This window comes from Struthio camelus, chromosome 9, assembly GCF_040807025.1.
Source record: "Struthio camelus isolate bStrCam1 chromosome 9, bStrCam1.hap1, whole genome shotgun sequence".
NCBI lineage: Eukaryota > Metazoa > Chordata > Aves > Struthioniformes > Struthionidae > Struthio > Struthio camelus.
Window position 1 is genome coordinate 31,294,127 of NC_090950.1, and position 25,895 is coordinate 31,320,021.

Below are 25,895 nucleotides of genomic sequence, written 5' to 3' on the forward strand. Positions count from 1 at the left end.
CGCGCCCCAGCTGCCTGGCAGGAGCGATGCGCTGTGGTCAGTGCTGTGTTTTGTGAGTGTGGCTCGTGCTTCCCTTTTTTTTTGGGGGGGGGGAGGGGAGGGGGTACCTGTGCTATAAATTATACCTGCATTTGCTGGGGAGTCTGTGATCTTCGGCAGCAACATTGCAACATGCAGGAGCTAATGCTTGTTGCAGGCTGCCTGTGCTCAGCTTTGCTGGCGCTTTACTGGCTCCGTCGTCCTCCTCTGACGCGGCAGTGAGCAGACGCCTGACAGCTCTGCTATTGCACGCTAAGGCCTAGGTGGGAAAATACAGGCAATTAGAGCATGTTTGTGTGCTTCTGCTTTTAGTCATTCCTGAATTCAGACTCTTCCCAGGCCGCAGCAAAGGGGGGGGGGGGCAATCCCCCCCCCCCCCCCCCGAAGCATTACTCTAGTTCACTGAAACGGCCCAAAGTCAGGAGTCGTGCATAATTCAGCATGACCCTTTATATTCAGGCCTGTTATTACAGCCACTGCAATTTTAATGCCTGTGGAGCTAAATATCTTATAAAAAAACCCTGCAACTTTCCTAAGGTTTACTAAATTAGACATGGGTATGGGGTCAAAAAGAGACCTAAAAAAATCACAAAACCCGCAGCGTGCCGGAAAATGAGAGCCCAGTGGCTGGAAACGCTGGCCCTGGCTCCCCTTCAAACGCAAAGGCGAAAGGACTCTCTGAAACTCTGTTCTGGCTCACTTCGGGGAAAGGGTGACAAGTCCTCAAACGCCTCAAGCCCTGCTGCAAGGCACGTGGCTTTCGCTTTTGTCACCTAAGGAAAAACAGACAGAAAAGCAGCATTTAGGCAGAACTCCTCTTCGGCGGCCGAGTTCTTGTAGCCTGGGTGTGTGTAACTGCTGCTGGCATTACAGAAATCGCTCATCACCACCTGTGCGGGTCGTCTTGTGCGAGAGGAAACCTTTTGACCGAGAGCCCTTTGAGGCTCTTTCTGGGGAATTTGGCTCCGCGGTTGCAGCACTGATAGTGTGAGTCCCAAGTGGAAGAGTGTAAATGCCGCATTCATAGAAGAAAAACAAAGTGAGCCAGAATAAGAATGAATTGCACGCTACACCGCCAGCCATTTGCTTAGCAGCTTCCCCGCCCCGTGGCAACACTGGAAACCTTCCTGCTATTTCCAGGGAAGCGTCGGCCCCAGGACGACCAGTGAAAAATGAGTAATTTCTAACCCTTTCCGAGAGACGAGCCTGAGGCCCCGTTCCTGGACCTGATGGCGGCACTGCCAGCGCATGGCTGGAAAGGGCGACTGCTGGGATGGTGGGGCACGTCTCCCGCTTGCGCCCCAAACGCCGCTCCCGCGTCCCCCGTGGCATCCCCACCGTGCCAGCCCCGCGGCCGCTTCTGCGCCAAAATTAATAGATGTGTGGAACTGAAATCTTGAGGGAGCCACGTCCCCTGCAGCTTCGAACGGCCTCTAGGATAGTCCTCGGCTTAGCTACTTCGGGTAATTTTTTTGCTGACTGCATTAGGTACTTTTGGTGACTTTTAGTCTGAATAGGTACTTTTCCCTGAACAGGAACAGGCTCTTCCATCGTGCCCGGCCAGCCCAAGGCAGCCTGCACAAGGAAAACACACGGTGCGGAGCTGAGCATCCCATGCAAGTTAATTTACATTTGCTGGAAGGGGCATGGGCAGGAGGAACTGAAAACACACAGGCGAAGGCTACCGGAGACACGGGAAGTGGGACCCACACAGAGAAAGGAATAGGCCATAAAATGCGTGTTCTGGGAAAGTCTGTTTTTAGGTCGATATTAACTTACAGGTACCCTGACATGCAAATTTTGGGCAAAGTTTTAATTCTTCCCTGCATTCTCAAAAGCAAGGGCAAATTAGTCAAAAAATCATGGTTTGCCTTGAATAAATATAGTATAAAAGGGAGTTGCTGGATGAAGCCATTCTGCACAATTTTTGCACAGAAAATTAGGTGCTTTAATGAGAGAAACTGAAGTTCAGAATCAGATTCTCAAAGATTTATAAATATAGCAGATAGATAGAGAGCCAAGACAGTCTCTAGGGGCAAATACCAAAACCAGTCCGTTTGGTGTGTCAGGGACCTTACGAAGACAGGCCCAGTATTTAAAAAAAAAAAAAAAAATGTTTGCTGGGTGCTCCGCATGACACCCTACAGAGGAGAGGTTAGGGTTTCTGCTCTAGTCACTGGTCATTTTTTTCCCCCAAATGGGGGAAATGGGCAACGGCCAGCTGCAGGGCTACAACCTGCTGTGCCTGCTCCCTAAGCACTCACTGCAGACTGTGAAACAGCTGCAGGAAATGCCCACTCCTAAGGACCGACCAGCCGCCCGGCAGCAAAAGCCCCCTGGGGCTGAGAACGGCAGCGGCTACAAACACCACGCAATACGTTTGTCTTTTAAAAAGGTAATTTAATCCATGACTTCTACAGCATTGTCATCATACATGTCAGCACGATACTTGAGTACATTGGCCAGAGATCCAAGAAGATGCAATAACCCAGCAACAGTCTCTTGTTTAAAAAAAAAAAAAAGCAAACTTCTAAAGATGTAACAGGAAAGAAAAAGGTTGGTAGGCATCAACAGCCGGTTAACCGCAGAAACACATTTTGCGAACGTTTCTTTATCAAGTTAAAGGCACTTAGCAAGTTAACAAAACTCCCATCTGCCTCGGCGTCCTGACCAAGTGTCCTGGAAGCAGAGGTGCGAGTGGGCTGGGGGGGGGGCAGGGGCTGAGCTCGCCTACACCCCTCCCCGCCACAGCACCCACTGGCAACACACCCCACTTGGGGTTTTGGGTGGGTTTTTTTTTTTTTTTTAAAGCTTAGACCAAACCTTTCAAATCTGGGGCTTTAGAAGTGAATAATTTAAATCTGCAGTCAGGAATGGAGGCCAGTAGCTGGGCACCCCAATTTCGGGTGCCTGCACCGCTGGCATTTGAGCTGCAAACTGCAGATGCTCCGCAGGCACGCCGGGAAAAACCACTTGCTGCAGCGGCTCCCTTTGTGCGCCCCATGGTGACAATTTTGGCCTCAGAGCACTGAAAACACAGACATATTACAAAGCAGCAATACAAAAAAAAAAAAAAATCCCAGCAGCTAGATACCTTTGCATGCAAATCACAGCATCAAGACAACCAAGGGATAGAGGGACATGAGCATTCCCGAAGATTTTTTTTTTTTCTGCATAGATTCAAAAAAAAAAAACCAAAAAAAGCAAAATAACTGATGTTTTACATTCCTAGTTTGCGGCCTAGGGCAATGTTTCTCCAAGCTAATCCCTCCCTTTTAAGCAGAGCCGCCCTGGGCACAGCAGCTCCCACTGGATGCAGGGGGCCCCATGCAGCGCGTGGGATGTTTTTGGTGGGGGGGATGGTTGTCCAGCTGGGTGCTGCGGGTGCGGGCACCAGCACGAGGCACTTCAGGAAAGCCTCAAAACACTGGCCCCCTCCTCCCCCCCCAACCAAGGGCCATGTTTCGCAGGGAAACCCTGCGCAGGAGGGAGTCACCCCAGGCAGACCCTATATCCCGCAGAGTTTTTCCTTGCAGAAACCCACTATTCAGTAAATGCTTCCTCACCGCATGCTGTGGACAGGGCGGATGGGGAGAAGCAGCATTCCCCCCCCCCACCCCGCAATCCTCCCAGAGAGAGAGTTCGCACACTTCCGGGCACAAATGTCTTTAAAAGGGCTTTTTTTTTTTAAAAAAAAAAAAAAAAAAAAGGCCCTAAAGTTAACCCAAAACAACACAGGCTGCACAGCAGGATTTCTGTTACAAACAAAGAAACAAACAAACCCAACAGCACAACAACTCCCCAGCCCTACAAAACTTTAACACTGTTTTGGTACCTGCTTAATCTGGACTGTGCAATTTCTGAGGAGCAAGGAAAAAAAAATGACGATAACTTATTTTATAAAATACATTCTTTGTGCGGGATGAAATTGTGATACATCACGTGCTTTTCTGAAAACACCTTGAGTAAGTCCTTAGCCATACACATTACAAAGATAAATTTGTCACAGAAAAAAATAAAACTGTAAAAGAAAGCTAGCTGGCTTTCATGACATGTATTTCCACTTCTGGCTACAGCCAGTCGGTACTAGGAACAGGGAGCCGGACACAGTATTTCAGCATTAAAGCGAATAAATTGAAGGTGGAAACAGACCTATGAGTTCACCTTGTGTCACTCCTCCTTTCAGTGCCTGCCACGGTAACCAGAGGCGGACGCACCGAGCACGGAGCTGGTGAGAACAGAGCCTGCATGTGAGCCCAGCCACAAGGCAGAGAGGTGAGTAATTACCATATATAATACATTTAATATGCTGCTTAGATTTTAGCATAAATTTTTATTTCTGACATTAGTGAGTCATTTAAATATTTAGCCCAGACAATAAAATGTAAAAACATCTACTGTATGTGCCTGCTGAGTCTAACAATAGTCACGCTATTAGGGCCCCAGTGAATGTGGTTATATAAGAATAGCTCAAGTCCATGTCATACATACATTATGCACTTACAAATAAATAACTCTACAAAAAGGTCTGTCTTCTCTCCAGAGTTTCATGTGATAGGCAAAAAAGGCTCTTTCTGGTGATGACAAATTAGGAATTGCACATTTAGTAGATGAATACATTACTGGTGCATCACCAAAGTCAACCACTAATCAACAAAAAGACATATCATATGAAACAATTTTTTAAATTTTTATTTTACATATTTATACATAAAACTTTCAAGGTAACTCTTTGAATCCAACTGAATGTTAATAGCACATCTGAAAAGGAACGTCAGGTAGTCAACATTCACAAAATGTTGAAAACTGATTAAAATATACATATTACTGAAAGCTACAACTTCACTACGAGGCAGGCATGTATTGTTTGACTTGTATAGCACCGTCAATTACAGTTTCTTTGTTTAAAACTACAGTGAAGAATAAAAAAGTAGTCAATGGTAAAATATCGTTCAACTTAAAATCTCTAAACGAACAAAAATAAAGTTAAACTACCCTCTCTTCTTATCCATGATTTATAATGTTATAAGTACTGTACATTTTTGTAATAATATTATTAAAATGCCTCATATTTAGTGGCAGAAGTAAAAAAATTAAAATAAATTAAGAAGCAGAGGCCAATCACTGGACATAAAGCTTCAGACATGATCAATAACTAACACTGATTTTCTTGTGCGCCACCTTGGACATCAGCATTTGTACAAACACAGAAGCAAAATAAAGTCTAGCTCGATCTCTAGTCTGATGGCTTCTTGTTTCATTTTGCTGGCATTTTCTCTGCCATGTGCTTCTGCTGGCTTTCAGCGTGTCTGGGAGGAGGGAAAGGAAAACTCCCGTTATTTACTGCCACGGGCACAGGGAGGAAACCAAAACCACATGCATAAATACGTGCACGGTGTTGAAAGGCACAATCGACATCTACACTGCCCTGGAAGCAAACCAAAAAAACCCACTTTCCCAAGGGAGAGAAGAATTCAGCGATGACTTATCTGTTCGGCTTCCTTACAAACTAGATTAGAGCAAAAGGGATACAGCTTAAATGAAAAGGAAAGGCAGTGTCTTCTGGGGGAGGAAACACCTTCTCCAATGTGATTTTGTTTCAGCCATTCATTTCCTCCTCCTTGGCCAGGGATTTAGACGTGCTTGTTTGAACACAATGAAAGGATGTGAAAAGCTAGTGTCAGGCCTGACAGCCCATCCTGCCCCTGCCCTGGACCAGCACCCCACACGCAACCCAACTGTGGCTACGGGGGACGCTGCCTGGACTGACAACTGCTTACATCAGCCCACTTATGGGCTGGGGCTAGCTGCATTCAGGCCAGCACAGAAGGAGAAATGGCTGCAACATCAAGCCCACGCATTGCTATAAAGGACGACAGAGAGTAAGCAGTGCAGATTCTGTTTCTGTGGGATTTTGGTTTTCCGCAGACCCGAAGCGCAAAACGCTTTGCCCGCACCAGCATCCCTGCGATTCCCCGACTCTCGCAGACACACACGGTCATGACTGCAGCCCAGGCACCGCAGTGGGACCATCTGCTGGTACAGCACGCAGCAGGATCAGGTATCAGACCTCACGTTTCCTCAGTTTCTGTGCTCAACAGTTCTCACACCAAGCAAAATCCTGCCACCACCAACAGTACCTAACCAAGTCACATCCAAATGGTTCATCAGGACTGCCCTGCAAACGTGTCCCAGGCAATATCCTTTTTCTTGTTTCATTGCTTTCAAAGGCTTGGGGCTGTTTAAGGAAAGAGCCCCAACAGCACGTGGAATACCATCCAAGCGCTCTGGCTCCACTGCGTTTCCTGAAGGGGGAGAAGGGCCAATAGGGCCAGTTCCAGCCCTGCTCCCTCCCGCTCTCATAGGCGTTTGCCTCCCTGGCTGGCCAGGGAAATTCGGGAGGCAACGCACTGCTCTGAGGCACCCTCCCGGGAGGATTACACTGGGCCAGAGAAGAAAACAGCAGCTGGCAAGTTCATCTATTGCAATCAGTAGGCACGTGTATCAGCCTATTGTTGCAGAAGGAACTGGATTTGCGAGCAAATTTCCATAAAAATACAATGGGCCTCAAATGGATATTAAACTGTGTGTCCCAGAAAGAAGACCTTCTAATTAGCCAGCTCCATCTCTAATCCCGAATCCTGCTGTTTTATTATTTGCTATTAATTCTGAGGCAGTGACTGTCTTGCAGTATTTATAAATAACCACCTACCTCATTCATTTCTGTGGCTGCCATTCCTAGAAGTGCCAGAGGGTGGCATGAGAATTACTCTGAAAAAAAATCCCCCTTGCTCTTCTATCATAGTTGACTGAAACTTTTTCCAGGTAGAGCATGATCAAATTTCAACCAAATATTATGCAACAAGATGTTTTAAAATAGAAACAAATTTAGGCCATTCTTGTTTTTTCTGTATCATGTTAGGAAGGAATGCTTAATACAGTATTCAAAAGGAGGCTAGAGTTACAAAGGTATTTTACTAACCTGATTTAATATATTTTTGCAAGCTTAATGCTTCAGTTTTGAAGCTGTAATCCTGGTGCACTGAAAATAATCAGTAACATCTTTTTAAGCTTTTCCAACCAGATGCTTTAAATACAGCTTAAATTGTGCACTGAAGAGACATTACATCAGGGGAAAATACCTCTTAAGCCTTGCCACAAGTGAGATAAGCGCTCTCTGGGAAACAGTGCCCATATCCTGAAATGCTTTCCATTTTATCTGCCATTGAAAATTAATGCTTGAAAAAAAAAATTAAGAACAAAATTTACATGTTGGTCAAGTCCTCCTGACTGCAGAGGCAAATCTGCTCTAGCTTCTCCCACAGGCACAGCTTTGATTGCTAAGGGAGCTTCTGTTTGCATTTATTTTTTATTTTTTAATGTATTGGAAGTTTGTGTCTGGCAGCATCCAAGAGCCTTATCCCCAGGTGTGCTTTTCAAACTTCAAAATAAAAACACCAATTCAGACCACAGGAAAGCGAGGGCATGCATCAACAGCTGCCTTTGGGGAGCTCTTGAAAGCTGCCGAAAATCCTCAGAACCTTGGTTCCTCAGTATTTTTGTTTCAGAAGAAAACATCCAGCCCAGCCCCGCTGCTCCTCCTCAAAGCTATCCCACGCGCCTAAGCAGATGTGATGTTTCTGCAATGTCCTCTAGTGAAAACTGCCACTTGGCTTTTGGCTTGGACATTGCAAGGCACAGAAGCAGCCTGAGTGTGGTGAATCCCGCAGCAAGAAGCATTAGCCCTACAGCTACGTGAGTGTTTTGCACATTGATTTGTTATCGTTTTGATTATTTGTATTTATTGACAGAAGTATGCTTTGTTTTGATGGTGGGTTTGTTTCTTAAGGAAACAAACAAAGCAATGATGGGAAACTGCACTAACGGCCAGCCGATCAAAACAGTATTTTGCAGATTATTACACTAATTCTGATGATTTAACATATTATTCCGTAGACAAACACGTTCCTTGCGGTTGCTAGTGTTATCTCCTACATGCCTTTGAATGCAAAAGCTTTAGTACTGAAATGCCACTAACAGAAAACTTCTGCAAGCTGCAGACTGTGAGTTGAGAGCTGTGAGAAGGGAAATGCCTGAAGGGCCACCACTCACCTAGTCAGGTCTTCGATGTCCACCAGCATCGCGTCCTGCTCCGTGTGCAGTTCATCTCGAATGAGCAGCAGCTGCACCAATTCTTCATTCAAGCCTGGGTCCAGAAAGAAAGGAGATTAACTTGCTTCTCTGTGATGTCCCAGGCTCCACGTTCGTGAGAGCTGTGCATCACCATGCTACACTGCAACGCCAGCTCCCCAGCAGAACCCAGATGGGCCTCCACAAAGCTGCGGGAGAAGCACAGTGACTTTTGCCTTTTCTAGACTAACCTGAAAAACGTACAGAAGTGGTTCCTCTACTGAACGTAACTGTGGCTCTTTTGCAATAACTGAATGCAGCAGCAAAAATAAGACGAATTTCCCAGCGCTTCAGCTCCAGTTCTAGCCCAGCTCTTTCAGCAAGAAATGTGCTCCCAAAAACAGCCTGCTTTGCTCTCCCCTACAGGCTCAGGTTCAGCTTTTCAGTTTCCCGCGGCTATGCAAAAAGTGTTTCCCATGGATCATGCTTTGGGGATTACTGTTCAAGCCGATGCCGCTACTTAAGAGAGACGTTAGTAATGCTGGATTTTTGCTCAGGGTGGCGTCAAGAAAAAAGAAAATTAAAAAAAAGACCAAATGAAAAATTAAAGCTAAGTTAACTTTAAAAGGAAATGCCTCTTGACAGCAGTAATACTCTTCCTGCCTGTCTCTTTTCCCCAGTGCTGTTGCAAAGGCGAGCCTTGTATTTGCTGCTAGCCACAGATAAGTGCTTATCTGAAAATGGGCCTTTTCAGGACAAACGAGACACTGGCACAAGAGTGTGGTGGGGGGGCGGCAGGTTGCTGCTGGTGCTTGGCACGGAGTACGGGACGCTGTGTGTGGGATGAGGTGCATCTGCTCCCTGCTGGAACGAGCTTCAGCCAAAACACAGTTCAACGGATGAGGGGAATTATGCAGGCAGTGGGGTGAGCTGCAGGTAAGAGCAGAAATAAATTTTTCCCAGTCCAGGACTCATTTCTTGCATGGTTCATTGTCTGCCTCTCTCCCAGGAGAAAATTAAAAGCACAACCGACAGCTGACTGATGTTCTACACACCATTCGCATCCTGTGTTTTAAGTACTCCAGCTGGTGCCTCAGCCTATCAACCAAACACGTAAACAGGAGCAGTCACTGCTGCTGGACTTCAGGGGAAAATCATTTGTGTTTCACTGAGCGGTGCTGCAGCTTCAGCAGAAGACTACTGGGTGCGCTCAGAAGTGAGGCTAATTAAAGAGCACAAGTAGTTAAGGAGCAGTACAGCAGCCCAACTAACATTTTTTGACCTACAACCACCAGAGGAGTCTACTTCAAAATTAATTAATTGTTAGCACTGGAAATTGGAGATCCCTTGAGGAAAAAAAAAAAAAAAGCATCTTTTTGAGAGAGCAAAGAAAGACGAGGAGGTGGGGCACTGCCAGTACAGGCAAACGCAAGAAGCCATTAAGTGCATTAAAGCGCTGCAAGCCAGCATGGGAGCAGTTGAACTGCATAGTCTGTTTACCAGGGATGTTTACTGAACTGGAGAGTAGGGGGGTAAGAAAATGAGATGAAAGTATCAGAGACCACGAACAAACAGGAGGATGCTTGCAGTAGTCTTGCTCTCACACTGGCTGTTTGCTCAAAAACCATCACAAATTAGAGGGGCAGTTTAGAGAGAAGTTTGTCCTTCCTGCATCGGTACTTCACACTGGCTGCAGGAAAGCACGGCGTGAATAGGAAGGCTCCCCTCAAACATCCAGGGTATGCAGAAACCAAAAGGTGAATATTTCTCCCCATTTCCAGGTGGGCTTGTTTTCTCTACGGGAGACATCTTTGGTTTCTCTGCTTGTGGATATTTGTAGAACCATAATATAGAAAGAGGAGAGAGGAGTTTTGGGAAGTATGAAAACACAGCCACAAAGCCATGAAAACTGGCAGATGCTTCCAGGACAGGCAAAGTTCCCGAAGCTATTTTTAACTGACTCGGTTTTGAGTTACAAATGGTGTGTGAAGTGCTGGAACAATGCTACGATCATCATCGCGATCTGGAAGAGCCAACTGAATGCTTTAGGAGAAAATGAAAAAAAAAAAAAAAAAAAAAGGAAAGAAGCCTAAGGAGCCAAATCTTGGAGAGAACTCAGTCTCTGATCTCCGCAGTGTAGCTCTCTGATATATTTACATTATTGCACAAATACTGAAGTACTGTTCTTAATTAAATGGAACATACCAAAGGAAAATTAAACAATTATCACTTACTTTCTATTTGTGAGTGGAGATCATTGACTATCACTTGTAGCTGCCCGATAGTCATATCTCTTAGGTCAGTGGGTTTTAAACTTCTTTTCATCAGGCATTCACTTATATGAGGCATATGTGGCAGCTAAAAATAAATGTTAAACTTTTCAATTTTTCCTCTGAATTATTTATATTTCTGAACAGCAACAGGTTGTATTCCTTGTGGCCTCCTCACAAACATGCATCGTTTACATTAATCTACTGAGACCACAGAAATGACCTGAAACATGTACACAACATTTGAATCAAGTCACCCCAACTACTAGTATTAACGGTGCACTGAAGTAACAGGCAAGGCCATCAGCAGCAGTATTATACCAAGAAAGACTGTAATGCTCCAACTTGAGATGAGATTGGATGGACTGAATAAAAATAAGTCTTGGAGCATGATCAACATTGTGTCTGTTACCGGCCTCAGGGCAGTAACTTTCCAGCTTCGTCATCTCATTTCCCACAATGCTCCTGCAGTGCCCCGATAAGATGAGTCCTTTTGACCCTCAACTACTACCTGACGGTTCATAGCTAAACTGCTTTTGTGCACGGATAGAGATAGTATTTGGGAACAAACGATAACCAGTTATTGACCAATTGTAAATTAAAACAGAACTTGAATTTCCATACTGCCCTTTATGGATAACAAACGCTGGCTGGTCTTAGACTCTAATGCCTAGTTACAGGAATGACTTGTAAACTGTAACAGACAGATTGTGAAAACATCTACTTTGAGAGATATCAGAAAAATAGCAGTCTGTGTGGTTTTAAAGCTATTTGACCTCTTCCCCCCAGGGCAGAGAAGTAATAATTAGAAGAAATAGCTACAGCTGAGCATGGTGACACTCGAACAACACCAGTCTACCGATAGGCGAGCGTACCATCCATGGCCCCAAACTTACAAGATCAGCTACTGGAGATTTCTTCCGGTTCTGCTTTTCCACCTCTACTTGCATTTTGGCCATTGGCTTTGCCATAGCCAAGGCCATTTTGGCTTCAGCTTGTAGTTTCTTTTGCCTAGTGAGAAAATCCATGTCGTCTAGGGATTCGGACTCTTCTTCAGTAGTGTCTCTGTCTGAGTAGGATGAGCTCTGCTTGCTCTAGGAAAGCAGACACGCAGAGGTTACAAGCCTGTTAACACCTCATTTCCTCAGCAGCATCAGAGCAAAGAAGTTTTGCTCTGAACTTAAGATAACTTTTATACACTTACAAAGGTAATAATTTCTACGGAAAGGGTGAAGAGCACAGGATTTTATTTATTCTGATCTGCAGGACTGTCTTTAAAATAATCATCAGAGTAATTCCTAGATAGGCCCTCGTGAGTATTAATAGCAACTCGAGTACTTTACATTGAAAGAGGAGCCAAACAGATCAATAGCGTTAAAGGACAGGTTGGTCAAGCTAGAGGGAAGCCTACTAAATGTCCGGGGTCCCTGTTGTTTTCACAAAGGAAAAAGAGAGGGAGAACCAGTTGGAAGCAAGGAGGGAAGAAGGGACATGGAATATGAAGGCCTGTCTATTCAGCCAGTAGGCCTGTGCCGCTAGGCGTAATTTCCTAGCTGCTAGTCAGCGTCCAGCATTTTTTTTTTAGTGATTGCTGAAGATACTGCTCCAGTTTTTAGCTTTACTTTTTTAATAGGATCAGCTCTTTTATCAGTTTCTGTTAGGGATCTTGTACTTTTTATGCTCCAAAATCCCATCGCTCTCCATGTTGGGCCTTCGGTCAGCTGAGTTACCAGACCTACCATTGGGGACAAGGGCGTATCCAGGCTCGTTTCCGTCTTGCTGTCGTCAGCATCGCTGTCTTTGTCGCTGCCGCTGTCGTTCACAAAACAGATCTGCAGGTTCATCCCACTTTGTAACCTACAGGGGAAAGGGAGAGGTAACCACACAACAACCACACCAGCGCAGCAGCACTTCCAAGGGAGGAGGGATTCCCACACCGGCCCCAGGAACCTGCCGCGTCTCCTGGCTGCACTAATAAATCACAGAAACATTGCAGCTCCCACCTAAAGTCCCAAGAGGAGTGTAAATGTTCATCTCAGACATATCCCTGGGGAAGTTAGCTTTATTTTTGAAGGGAAAAAAAAAAGAAACCGTTAGAGCACCATCAGCAGCAAGTTCACATCTTAAGACGTGCTCCTTGGCCAGCTCCGAGGCTCGCCAGCGATACCCACGGGGCGAAGGGAAGCTCCCCGGCTCCAAAGCCACACTGACAGCAGAGCCAGGAACGAAAGCCGAAGCTGGTGGCGGCAAGTCATGTGCACGTTCCCAGAACAAAATCAGTGGTGTTATTTCTAAGTGGCAGTTAATGCTCCATTCAGAAATGGGCCTGAAAACTCACTGGCTCAGTAACAATGCTTCTACCCCCATCTATTGTTGAACTTCAGAATTACTACTCATCTAGCAGTTTAATAAGCCTGTTTGTGTCCAAGAGGCACTACCATATTGCACAGGATGATTATTTATTTTCTGAAGCCCGTTGCCCATCCTGCCAACCTTCCACACCACCAGTCAATTTGGACTCTAGAAGACCACCTAAATTCATTTGCCGCGCGTTGATTTCTTCCAGACTCAGTAACTTAGCTCAGCATTGGGCAGTGCCCTCTCAAAAGAAGGCAACTGCAGCCAGCCAGAGCAGGAAAAAAAAAAAAGCAAATCCTGCAGCTGAGACCTTCCTGGCTTGTACTCAAACACAGTTATCCCTATTAGCAAATGGCTCCTAAATTTATTAAGGAGAACACAAGCAGCAGAGGCTTCAACCACTGCTTCAGAACAAGAACAAAAAAAAAAAGAGAATAAGGTCAAGAGGCACCATCGATCACGTAGTTTGACCTCTTTTCCCTCACAGATGATTTCATTCCTGCTCTCACTATGCGCTGCATCCAATATGTGCCGTTTGGCTAAATTTAGAGGTACTTGGCCAAGGTGCTCAGTGCCGCAGCCCTCTCCTGCGGCGGCCTGCAGCCTCCGTCCAGCACCACCGAATCTCAAGGTGAGCTCCCCTTGCTCCTCCCTGCTCCGTTTTATTTTAAACCTGTCTCAGCACATCCTCTGTTTCCCGCTGATCAGCCCCTTGGGGACAGCGCTGGGCAGCCGGCGCTCCAGAGGGACCTCCGGGCACGTGTTTGCCGGAAACGCGCCTCGCAAGCACCCAGGCTGCTCAGCCCTGTCCTGCTGCTGCTGACAAATTGCCCGTTTGTGTCATCTGCTCAGCCTTACGAGCACCGGTAGCACATTTATTTCCAGATCACTGATGAGAGTGTTCAGTAGCTTCAGGCCAAGCATCGATCCCTCCAGAGCCAGGAGCAGCCCTATCAAAAGAAGATGATTTGCCCCCAAAGCAACTGCTTCTGTGGCTGCTCGCTGATTTATAATCTGAATAACGCACATGTTACAGGCACTGCCCCGTGCCAGTCTTTTAATGGAAGTGTGCAGTACCTCAGGTACCAGGTGAATCCCACTTTGACATCTACCTGTGGTCAGACAAACTTGTCACAGCAAACAGATTCTTCTTACAAAACTATATTCGTGAAACCACACATTTAAATGTGTACTGTAGGACACCTGATGGACAAGATCGTAATTATGAGCTAAACCCTATGTCAGCCTTTCTATTACGTACTCCGAGCTATCCAGACTGGTCAGGCCAATTTGCCAACCTCTCATCGAGCTCAGCCCAATTTGCCTTTTACAAATTCTCCCCAGAATTTCCTCAGTACCCCAGTTTTATTAAAAATCAACCCCTGCACACTAGAGATTTCTGTGGCCAACTCTTGTTGCACGTTTCTCGGGTGAAAGCTCCAACTGCCACATGCCCAAGATGCGGCGGGTTCACACGCTCAAGCCCTGCTGGCGTGCTGTCCCTCACGCCCCCCCCCCCCCGGCTGCTTTACAGTGGTGTTTACAGACAGCAAACTGTTACTTTCCATTTATTTTAATGATCTTTTTGATTCATTGTGACTATAAAATAGATAGTATTAATAATCCTACGCATGCTTTTAAGCTATGTCGCACAAATACAGGTACCCAAGGAAAGTGGGAGCACTTCTGCTTTTGCTTAAAATTGCACCGTTAGAGAGGGAAGAGCAAGTGCAATACGCTGGTCTGCGTGACTCAGCCACCTTTCAATATGACCTGAACGCCTAAACCATATGCTCCTATCCAAAGGAATGCATAACGTAGCTGGGGGAGCACAAGCATACAAAAGCATTAGAGGATGTTGATCACCTAGTAAAAAAGCGTGAGTCAACATAACGCACCGCTGGAAAGGAAGGGCTGGCCTGAAAGAGGAATTTGTGAAATCTGAGCGCTCATGGGGACTTCCCCGCGGCTCCCTCCCAGGCACGCGGCCGGGAGAGAGGCTGCCGAGGCAGGAAGCCTTTCCCCATCATTAAGCATCAGCTGCGCGCTGCGACAGGCCTCGGGTGGGCTGGGGCAGCCCAGCTCGCGTGCGGAGCCGGTTATGAGTCTTACTTTAAGGCTCACATAAATTCCTATCGCCAATGAGTATTCACACGTTAGTCACAAGACCCCAGTAAAGGCTTGGATCACCGAAACGCTGGCATGGGCAAACCCCTTGCCCCGGTGGTTGCTGCTGTGGTACACGTACCTACTTCAGCGCTCTAGCACACGTGTGAATGCGAGACTTCACGGTACATTAAAGCAGGGCTGTGACACCTTTTCACTACAAATCCCCCATATGTACTACATAAATGCATAATTACAAACTAATTTCAACTCACTCGGATTTTTTGTAAAAGAAATGTTTTGTTTTGTATTCACAGGGCTAGCCGAGCGCGTTCTGCAGTGAACTGCAGCACATCCAGCACACTCCTATTAAGCATTATCGGTTTGACACCAGACAACACAACAGGCATGTGATTTTTCTGTCAGCTTTACTCTGTCAAAAATTAAGTCAAGCTCTGCTCGGATGGTCACGCTTAGCCCTGGTTGCTTGGCTTCAGCTGGAGCACCGGCACCCAAAACACGGTCCGTTGCTACCTGGAGAATTAACAGCCCCCTTCCCTAACGTGTCTCATCTTCGGCCCCGATTCGGAAAGCCTTTAGGCACGAGCCAGCACCGGCACGGCCTATAGCCACGACAGGTTGTTCCTGTTAGTAAAGAAATCCCCTGCTCTGTGACTGGGTTTGAATTTTAGTTTGTTGCAGCTTCGCACTCCCAACAGACAGCAGGTTAATACAGCACGCAACCCCGTCCCGGCCCCGCTGCGGGTACGGGGTGGGAACTGCAGAGGACTGACCTTCCCCTCTTACTCACTGAATGCCTCTACCTCTGCAGGTGGAAGAAAGTATCCCAAGACACACAGTTTTTTTTTTCCTCTGTAAAGCCTTTTTGCTCACATTGAAGAGGTGGCTGTGAGCTGGCACTCACAGCAAGCAGCATGTTTTGCTGCCTGGATAGCTGCTCAGTGGTAACTACGCTGAACCCTAACTCATTGCAGGTAATGTGTCAAAAAAAGGAGCTGAAACAGCCTTTTGGTTAGTGCGAATCACAGCTAAATCCAGGCCAGTGCCCTGGAAACTGCTGCAGGTCCCCAGTCGCACTAACGCTCGGCAGAGATCCGTAATGCACACAAATGGCTCCGGAACAAAGGCACTCGCTACGAAAGCATTCACAGAAAAAGCCCGGACCGCTTTACAGCAGCTTTCCAAGCTTGCGAGCTGCGGGTATGGCACATGCAGGTGTGGCCCGAATTATGGGGGTGAGGGCAAGCCCCGCAGCTGGACACAGGCTGTGCTCTCGAGGTGATTTACGTTCACTCTCCTGAGAGCAAACACTGATTTATTCCGTTGTGTTTTGCATGTAAGCACAGTGTTCAATAAGAGCAACGCTCCTGCAAAGACTCCTGTAGGTCCTATGACATCCAGCGTGCACTAATGCTCTGCCTGGACTATAAATATGAACAAAATGCCAAAGTGTTTAGGTATAGCCGGTAACTTCTCATGGTACATCTGCCAAGTTCTGTTGCACAATGTTAATTAGACCTGTCACATAATTACAAGAGCGTGGTTACTGGTATAGCTGTAACTACACAGAGCAAAACCGTCTTCCCTTTCAAATTACTTGAAGTTCAATTTAATTTTACAATTGTACCTCTCTGGTGTAATAATAGTATTCCCCCTGTTTTTATGCCTCGCTAAGATTTTTTCTTTCACCACACCATGGCAACATGTCTATCTTCCCTCCTAATGTGGGAGTCGATCAAAGCTTTCCAAGCGCTATGGGTTACTCACCAACAGCTGAATAAAAACAAACCTTTCTGGAGTCTATTTGATATCTCCAGAAGATTTTAAAAATAGAACAATAAATTAGGTATAAGCACATATAACATGACAGCCCAGGGGATAGAGCTCAGTCCAGTTACAGGAGAGCAGGGAGGAAGGCAGAGAGCGGGATTAAAGCTCATTTTTTTCATTCTCTGTGTCTGTATCATCACATCCCTGATGCAAGGGCTCTTGCACATTCTCTGTGCAAGATTAATTGCCTTGAACCAAAGCAGAACAGCTGAACGGCTGCTCTACCATATGCTGACTGCCTATACATCAGGGACGCCAAAACATGGATAAAATAATGCAGGTTGCCATTTGCCTCACTTCCCATCTTATACACATGCCCCTTCTCCTTTCTAAACATGGATCTAATTTTTTAATAGGGCAGAATACAACACTGGGAAGGGCAAGCATTCCCATATAGGAGCATTAGCATGTTATTCTTTATGGTGCAGATTCACAATTTCATTTTGAAGAAACACCCAAGTTATTGCCCAGGGCCAATAACCAGATTTCTTGCCTTTCTCCAGTGGATCTTGCCATTTTGCTTTCAGCTTTGGAAGCATCCATGTGTTTTGCCTTATGCTCGTTTGCTCGCAGATGAAGTATCAGTGAGGCAACAACAACTCCAAACAGATTAATCAGCGCGGTACTGCTAGTCTTGTCCATTTTTCTCGTGATATGCTAAAAGCAAGCACAAACCTGCTGCTTGTCTGCAAAATCTAGAGATCTGGCTGTCTCCAAGTTGGAAGAGGTAACGTTATGTAGACTTAGCCAAGGGGAAGAAACCCTGACTGTTCTCCAGAGCTATGGTACTAGCAGGGCTTATTATTAGCATTTATGAAATCTGCTTCCAAACAAGCTGCCACCTCCCAAATCACCACCAAGGGAAGATGCACTTTTATAAACTTTACAAAGTCGTTTTTTTCACTAACTTTCATCCAGTTGCCTAAACTAGAAATGAAGTGACCAAGGAATTATTTTCAAGTACTTTCCTACTTCAAACATGCACTTCTTTTATCAAAATTCAGACATTAAAATTCTATCCTGAATATTTTGCAATTTAACATAAAGAATTCCTCGGGGGAAAAAAAAAGGAATTAATCAACTATTTTCATGGCAATAAGTTGTGCGTTTTTGATACTTCCACCACTTTTCTCAGCCTGCTGAAGTCCAAAGGCAATGCACAATCCACAGCAGGGATCCAAAATGAAAACATGCATGCAGTTGCACAGGAAAATGTAGCTGATTTGCTTTATCCCGTGAGTGTCAAAAATCTGTCATTTATCCTCAGTTTTAACCTAATATTTTTAGTATATTATTTACAACTTCTTAAGTAACAGACACCAATTACACATGGAGCGTAAGATGTTCTGAAATAGGGAATGTTTAAGAATATGGCTGCAAGTCAGAATCGAGGGATCTTCTGAAATGAAGGTCTTCGGGTACCAACTGGAGATCTCTCACATTTATCAGCCTCAAAACAGGTTTCGTGGTAGGTCTACCCCGGCGAGCAACGTGCAGCCCGGGAAGCCTCCTGGGCCATTTCACTTACCGAGAAGAGAGGCTGGGCTTGCCGCTTTTGCTGCAGCTCGTATAAATTCCCGGGCCATCATCAAAGAAACTTCCAAGGGCCAGTTTCTGCCTGATGGACTCTCTCTCATTCTTCTGAGCCTAAAAGCGAAGGAAAACAAAAAAGGGTTAAGCTGTTGGTCACATTGTGGTCATCAGCAAGTTGACTTCCGGCAAGGATTAACACTGACCTAGCAGAAGCCTACGTTCACACGGCAAGCAGAGCTGGACGCGCTGCCGCGTGCCTGCGGTGCCCCACGGATGCCGGACCACACGCATGACTTCTCCAACATGGGGCTGGCATGCAGCCTGGCGAAACGCTCGGCACCAGACCGCGCGGCAAGCCGTCACCAGGACCCACGCTCGCACCAGTGTCTTTCGCCTCCCTCAGCCGCCGTCTCCAAAATCAAACAGAAAGGTTCTTTCTGCAATTGGGGATGATGGAAATCGCACCCCGTTCATGGGAGAGGAACGCCTAGGACTCGGCGATTCCGCCAGGTTTGTGCCTTCACGATGCTGCCCTCAGAAGTACCGCGTCCCGGCGCACGCGGACTCGGGAGAGATCAACTGGGCTTGTAGGATTACGGGTAAAGAGGTGCCAGGGCTGCACACCGACTGCCTCTGCGCGTGCACAGGTATTAATATGCACCGATGGTCCTCTGTATGCATGGACCTGTTCTGATGAAGTGTTTTCAGTCATTGCAAAATAACGTCTCAAGCAGGCAAAACAAGTATCTGAAAAGGCAGGACGAGCAACCACACTTGGACTACCATATCCTCCTATTTCCTTCTCCAGCCAATGTGCTCAGGGATGTATATTTAACCACGACAACCAAATCATCCATAGTTAATTTTTTTCAAGAAAAGGTAGGTGACAAAATTATCTAAAATTAATCACCGATCAATGGCTAGGGAGATGACTGTGTACTCTTAAGTAATCCATGTGCAATAAATGAAAATGACAGATCTCCATTTAAAATTAATACAAGTACCATGTGAGCAGTAATGGATTATGTGCCCACACTGACAGCAAATACCCACAAGAAGGCATGTTGCTAACACAAGGAACATTTTCCAGCCTTCAAGCAGGCTGTTCTGAAGTAACCCAGAACACCTGACCAAAAACATGCAGCAAAGGAAAAAATACCATGCCAGCATGGGCTACTTCCACTGGGTTAATCTAAATGTATTTGTATGTACCATATTTTACCTGTTGGAGATCACCAAAATAAAGTACCTTTTTTGATACAGGGAAGTGACATATAATTGGATACAAATTATTAACTTAAAATAGCTAATAATTTAATTCTAACTTCAGTGCTGACTACATTTATTATGTTATTGTATCGTCCATTATATCGTCACTCCCTTATCAAACACGCACCTCGTTTCTAAGCCAACTCCTTTTTAATCACTACACACAATAATTTAAAATATTGTAAATAAATCTGATAGCATCAAGTAGAATTGAATTGTCAAGTCTAACTCCTCTTCTCAGAAGCTTGTAACTAGACTGTCCAACCAAACATGTTCTCTGCTTCACTTCCTAGGGTTTCCGTAAACAAGGCCCCAGTCACCCTTTGTGACGCAGGAGAAGAAGGAGAAGAAGGAGGAGAAGAGAAGGAAGTCTCACGTACGCAGCGCGGATTAGGAGCCTAAAGAACATAACCTGCTTTCATTTATTTGTCTTACTGTTGGCAGCTGATGCTTTCCTGCCTGGTGTGAAGGAGTGCCTCTGCTTCACAGAGTACCGCCACGTCTCCCGATTTCTGGTGGCTCCATCGGTAGCGTTTCTAAGTAAATAAACCTATATTCCGGTGTTCGTTGTGAACCAGCTTCTCTAAAATTTCAAGCGACTCACAGGTTTTCATTTATCCAATACAAAGCTCTTCACTCCAAAACGCACAGGGGCAAGGCACTGCCGGCATCCCTCTCCAGCCACCTGAGAGCTTCGAAAGCACCTTTGCTGCTACAGGACGCTCCAGCACGAGCGCTCAGCAGGCTCTCCGTGCACGCAGCACAACACGAGCAAATCACTTTTTAAGCTATTTTTTATGCAATCTCCTACTTACTGAAGGAGCTTCTGCTCTTATGTGCAGTAACATTTTGTAAATTCAGAAAAGAAGCCACTGTTTTGAAGAGCAAATCAAGAAGCGATGACATAATACACTGTTTGCCACGGAAAAGCTTTACAGACTGAAACCAGGCCCAGTTTGCCCATGCATATTCCCGGCTCTGCTCAGCCTTACGATGCTACGCAAACATCTTCTCCCAGGGCAGCACTGAAGCCACCGAGCTGGGCCTTCACACTACCATCAGCAGCTCCTGAATTCTAGTAAGTCTCAGACCTGCATATCTGTAAAATTAATTTAAGCCTACAAACACTTAAGATAGATAAACACACATGTAATACTGAATCCTTAAGTCATCCATGGAGAGAAGTGAAATGTTCAAATGTTGATGTTACAAGACATTAAATGAACCATGGCGTGCTGCATTTTAAGGTGTTTTGCAGGAGTGTAAATAAAGATTCAAAGCACCTACTCACAGTAGCAAGCAATATTCCTAATATAGTGGTACCAGACTGGAGACTTTGCCAGAAGCAAGATGTCAATAAAACATCAGCATATACTGTAATGTATAAGCAGAAGTTGTAGATGGGCAGCTTTTAGGATTATGGCTACGTAAGAAATACTCATAGATGTGTTGTACATACTCCTTTCTTCACACAGACGTTTCTAAAAATCTAAACCCGAGTTCAGCATTTTTTAAGGGCCAGATGCATCCTCCAGCTCCGACAGGAAGCGGCCGGCACGGACCTTCCCCGAGCAGCCTGCCCTCCTGGCAGACGGTCACCAACGCTTGGCCAAGGCACTTACTCGGAGGTGAAAAGCACCTTTGTTGCTACCCCTAACACGGACCGAGCGAGCAAAAGCGTCGGCTCTTGCCGGGGCTTTAGATGGTGCTCCAGGGCCCCGCTGGGACCGGGTCCCCAGGGTGAGCGCTGGAGCAGAGAGGCCCCAAAGCTGACCAAATACCTGGTGCCATGACCGCTCTCGTGGCCGAGGCTACTGGTGTTTGTCTCGCTGCTGCAGGCTTCTCCTAGGTATGTCAATATTTCATGAAATCGTGGATACCTCTCCTCCCCTGCTTCTCAGCTCAGACAATCTATTTCCTTATCTTCCCATCTAATTACTTACTATTTTCTGTGCCCTAATATTGTGTTTCTATAGAAATTTCAGGAGCCAAAAATACCTCTCTACCTCCCATGGGCAGCTGATGCTTTCAAGGCTGACTCCAGCTAGGATTGCTCTTGCACCCATCAGCATGCCCACGTTTTCTGTGCGCTGAACCTTGTTCTGCATTAAAACACAGACAGACAGACAGACAGACAGACAGACACACACACACACACACACACACTTTCACATATTTACGCCTTTCAGATGGTGCTGTTTCTCCAGACCTTATCTGTATGTTGAATCAACGCGCAATTTGTTTCCTCCACCAGGTCATTACTGAGGATACTAAATAACACTATTCCCAGTAGTGAACTCAAAATATCCCATTTTACAAAACACCCACCGGATAATGACCATAAAGAAATCAAGAGTACTATTTGTTATTATAAAATAGGGAACAGTTACTAAGAAATATAGTATACCTAAGGGAACTGGACTTTATGCTTTAGACAAATTACTCAACAGCTGCATTATACATCCTGAGCTGGGAAACTATGGACGGAGAAAGAAATGCAGAAATGTTTCTTTAACTGTTAAATACACTTCCTTTGCATCTAAAAGTAACAGATGAAATATTTGAAATATAAAAGTATTATCAAAAAATATGAAAATGTTATTTAAATGTATATTTTGACACTACATCAAAAAAATACGTGCATTTTTAAAAAAGGGGCCTGTTGCAGAACTAAAGTCTAATCTGTTTAGACTCTGCTCATTTAGAAGAGCTAGACTATTATTTTAAGGAAAAGACTGCTTTTTATTTTTAAGGAAAAACACTCGTGGGTGGATGTTTTCCTTGCTAACATTTACAGAATTCATCAGCGTTTCTCTCCTTCTCAGCACTCAGACTTTCTGCGAGCAAGCCGGGCAATTCCTGGCAATACAGCTCCTTGCAAGCGGAAACGGAAACAGGAAAGAAAGGAAAAAACCAGCGGAACTAGCTTCCACTCTGGGATCTCACCGGCAATCCCAGGGTAAGGCTCCTCAAGGCTTTTTTCTTGCCCCATCCTCGGCAACGAGATACCAAACCCATTTGTGGGCGTTTCCGAGAGACGGGCGCCGGCGGCGCATCGAGGTTTAGCCACAGAGACTTGGGGATTGCCTGAAACGACGAGCTCCCAGCCACCGGCCTCCCGCGGCCCCGGCCGCTTCCCGAGGTCCCGGCACCTCCCGGCGAGGCCAGCACCGGCCCGCCGTGGCGCCCCTGCCGAGCCCACCCGTGGCTGCGGCGCGGCTGACGGGGAGCGGAGGAATTCACAGCGGGGGACATTTCAAAGCCCGCCGCAGTCTGGGAAACTGGTTTTCCTCTAACAAATGGGTTACTAGGTAGTTTGACTTAAAATACAATTTGAAAGGTCAGTAGCTGCCTTCGTTTAAGTACACGCATAAAAATATAATGCTAGATTATGGCCTTAACTGCCTACACCTATCACACTTGATATTACAGTCACAATAAAGGTAAATCGCCAGGAAAAGTTCAGACTTGGAACAAAAGCGCAGCAGTGAATTCGCCAGCACCAGCCCAGGCGAAGGGTATTCCTCCAGCCCTTAGCGCACGCCCTCGTTATTGCTGTCTGTAAGTCTCTTACCATTATCTCTCCACTGCTGGCAGATCACACCCCGAGCAACTCGTATCCCTCATCGCTCCGTCCCGCTGACGACACAGCCCTGCCGGCCACCGCGGGCCCCCGGCCCTCGCTCGCGCCTCCTGCCGTGCCGTGGCTCCGAGGATCGCTGAGCCTTTCCAGCGCGTTAAGGCAGCCGGCGCGCCGCAGCCCAAGCGGGATGCTTGAATTGCACGACGGCTTCGGGCCTGCCGCTCCAACCGTGCAGCAGCTACGGACGGCCCTCGGCCCCTTCGAGGACCCGCTCGCCTCAGTAACTTGGCGGTGCTGCCGTCCAAAATACTCCTCGTGTCTCCACACAAACCTGGTGACGTGGGTCACCGACCGACCACGGCAAACCTAATTGCTGTCGTAACTGCTGCCTGCCTCGACGTCTGCACCGGCTCGGCTCCATGGGCCGTTTCTAGCAGCTGCCTGGGCCAGGGCGACGCAGTTTTGGCTGTCAAGAAAGTCACTTTATGTCAAGTTGGCTGTGGCTTAGCGAAAGGGATCTTCAGCAGTAAGAGGAATTTCCAAGGTTGGCTGTTTTATCCCGTAAGAGCATTCGGTCGCCCAGCACTTTGCGGGCGCCTTGGCCAGGGTCACTTCCCCCGGCTGCCCAGTTTCAGCGTTTCCCCTCTGTGCCGTTTCCAGAACAGCCCTGGCTTCTTCCACAACTTGTCCAGTGTGTTCAGGAGGGTCTGAGAGCCATCAGGGCTGCTTGGATCGTCAGCTGATTGCTCATCCATCAGCGGCAATGCGTTAGACCATTAGCTCTTCCTGACCCATTTCCTCTCTTACTGACCCATTTCTATATATGTTTTCTTCTGCATATAGAAAACAACAAGTAACTATGGAATTTTTCAACACTCAGATATAAAAGTCTGCACATACCATCTATCTACCTATATGTGTGGTACTGCTGATTTAAATTTGGAGATATAAAAAATCTTTGGTCGAGAGCATGAGAACGTGGGCCTTCCTCCGGCACGAAACCTCTCCCGTGGGGCATTTGAAGATACTGCTGACGTGGGGACTAATGCTTCAGCCTCTCCCCTGCTGACCCGCTTCAAGGCTCAAAACACAGGCCGTGGTGGTCGGACTAGGGGTGTAGATGCATCAGATTTCTGCTGATTTCTGAGAAGCTGAATAAAGTCCATACTGTATCACTTATGTCACTTAAGCAGTAATAACTGGACTGCTCTTTTCGATATGCTCCACTCTATTCGGCTGATTTATGTAGTGTGCAGACAGCTGTATTAATAACTTTTACTCATTAAAGATGCCCTCTGAAATAGCAAGTAAAATTGCACATAAAATATTTATTTGCAATTCAGGTGTAACAGCAATTTGCCCTTCTCCCCCATGTACTTTAAAACCGTGTAGGCCAGGTAAAGCAGCGAGCTCTCAATAATGGATGGCGACACCGTCTCTGGGATTACACTGATCCACACCAAGACAGGAACGAATATCAGCCAACGCTTATTAATACTGTGCCAGGAACGTTTTAATAAGAGCCACGTACTGAATTCGGGGTTGATGAATACCCTAAATGCTCACCAAGAGCAAAGCCTCAGCGAAGCAATGCCATTTCTCGGCATGCTATCAGATGCGAAGGGGTGACACGCTCCGAGGTCAGGAGAGCCGCAGCGCGCGCTGGGGACGCGGAGCAGCTCGCGGGCCGGACGCCTGCCCACCCGAAGAGGGTCCCTACACGGACCGCCAAGCAGCGCGAGCCGCCCTCGCCTCCCCGGCCGACGGTGCCGGGACGGCCTGCGGCGGGAGCGAGCGCGTACTTGCCGTGAGCGTCAGGGCCTCAACCGCGCAGCTAAAGCTATTTTTGCCATGGCCTGTTATTACCGGACGCAGACAATTACTATATTTGAAGTTCCCAAACCATACCCCGAGGCTTTTTTTTTTTTTTTCAATCGCTATAAAGCGCAAAGGCTCTGAGTGGATTTCCAAAAAAATCACAACCGCACAACACTTGTTTTAAAATCTTTTTCTTCACTAAGGATTTACGGGAAAATACAAAATAAAGTCAAACTTTTCCAGCCCCTCAAACTCTGCTGCGAGTTGCCTTCAGCATCAGGAGTCTGAAGATGTAAAAAACAGGTTCGGAAACACTCCTCGAGATAAAGCTGTGCTCAAGAAACGTAAAGTTTTGCCGAGCATCACGGTGTGCTTAAAGCGGCGAGACGAGACGCTGCAGCAAGGCGAAAGGCAGCAGCGCGTTACGCCCGGCAGCGCGCCTCCCTCTGCCAGGCCGCGGGCAGCCGTACGCGCCCGCCCAGCCGTCTCTACCCCTGTTGCTTTGCCCCAGGCAGGAGCCGGGCGCAGCGCGGCAGCGCCTCAGCCTTCAGCTGTTTGCCCTTTGCCGAAAGAGGCCGACCGCGCGGAGACAAAAGGGCTCTTTTTGTCTCTTACCTTTTTATAATTCCCCTCCACGTCCAGCGCGGATGCTTTGCTGCTGATGTCATCCATTCCATCACTGGCCGGATTCATGCTTTAACCCTCAAACCCGCACATGGCAGACGGGACGCCCTGCGCCCCCAGCCCATGCCGCGGGGTCACTTCAGCGCTCTCCTCCCTCCTTGAACTGCGGCATCAAAACTTTTCAACTAAAAACTCACTGTGCTCTTCTTCATCAAACGAGGCTGCCCGGGGCTGAGACCCGGCGCGGGGGCCGCGGGACCGGCGCCGTGCCCGTCTCCCCGAGCGCTCCTGCGAGAAGCCTCCCCGCAGCGCGC

The 25,895-nt window shown here is 46.8% G+C and overlaps 1 protein-coding gene and 1 long non-coding RNA gene across 3 annotated transcripts in view; one reads left to right on the forward strand and one right to left on the reverse strand.

The window, feature by feature from the left end:
* The first annotated feature begins 2,424 nt into the window (after nucleotides 1–2,424).
* On the forward strand, nucleotides 2,425–25,540 carry LOC138068121 (uncharacterized). 2 transcript variants are annotated; one of them, XR_011142758.1, is made up of 5 exons: nucleotides 2,425–4,314; nucleotides 13,285–13,428; nucleotides 15,221–15,309; nucleotides 19,850–22,515; nucleotides 23,154–25,540. It is a non-coding gene; the product is annotated as an uncharacterized lncRNA (long non-coding RNA). The 2 variants fall into 2 exon arrangements; XR_011142760.1 differs by lacking the exons at nucleotides 13,285–13,428; nucleotides 15,221–15,309; nucleotides 19,850–22,515; nucleotides 23,154–25,540 and adding an exon at nucleotides 9,179–10,409.
* SCHIP1 (schwannomin interacting protein 1) overlaps nucleotides 4,711–25,895 on the reverse strand; it is a 212,224-nt gene continuing 191,039 nt past the window's right edge. Inside the window, exons 6-11 of the mRNA XM_068953837.1 lie at nucleotides 18,283–18,401; nucleotides 12,179–12,296; nucleotides 11,336–11,533; nucleotides 10,404–10,527; nucleotides 8,152–8,245; nucleotides 4,711–5,348 (exon numbers count right to left, since the gene is read on the reverse strand). Coding sequence (XP_068809938.1) covers nucleotides 5,297–5,348; nucleotides 8,152–8,245; nucleotides 10,404–10,527; nucleotides 11,336–11,533; nucleotides 12,179–12,296; nucleotides 18,283–18,401 — 705 coding nt within the window. The 3' untranslated portion in view covers nucleotides 4,711–5,296. The remainder of the gene's footprint in view (nucleotides 5,349–8,151; nucleotides 8,246–10,403; nucleotides 10,528–11,335; nucleotides 11,534–12,178; nucleotides 12,297–18,282; nucleotides 18,402–25,895) is intronic.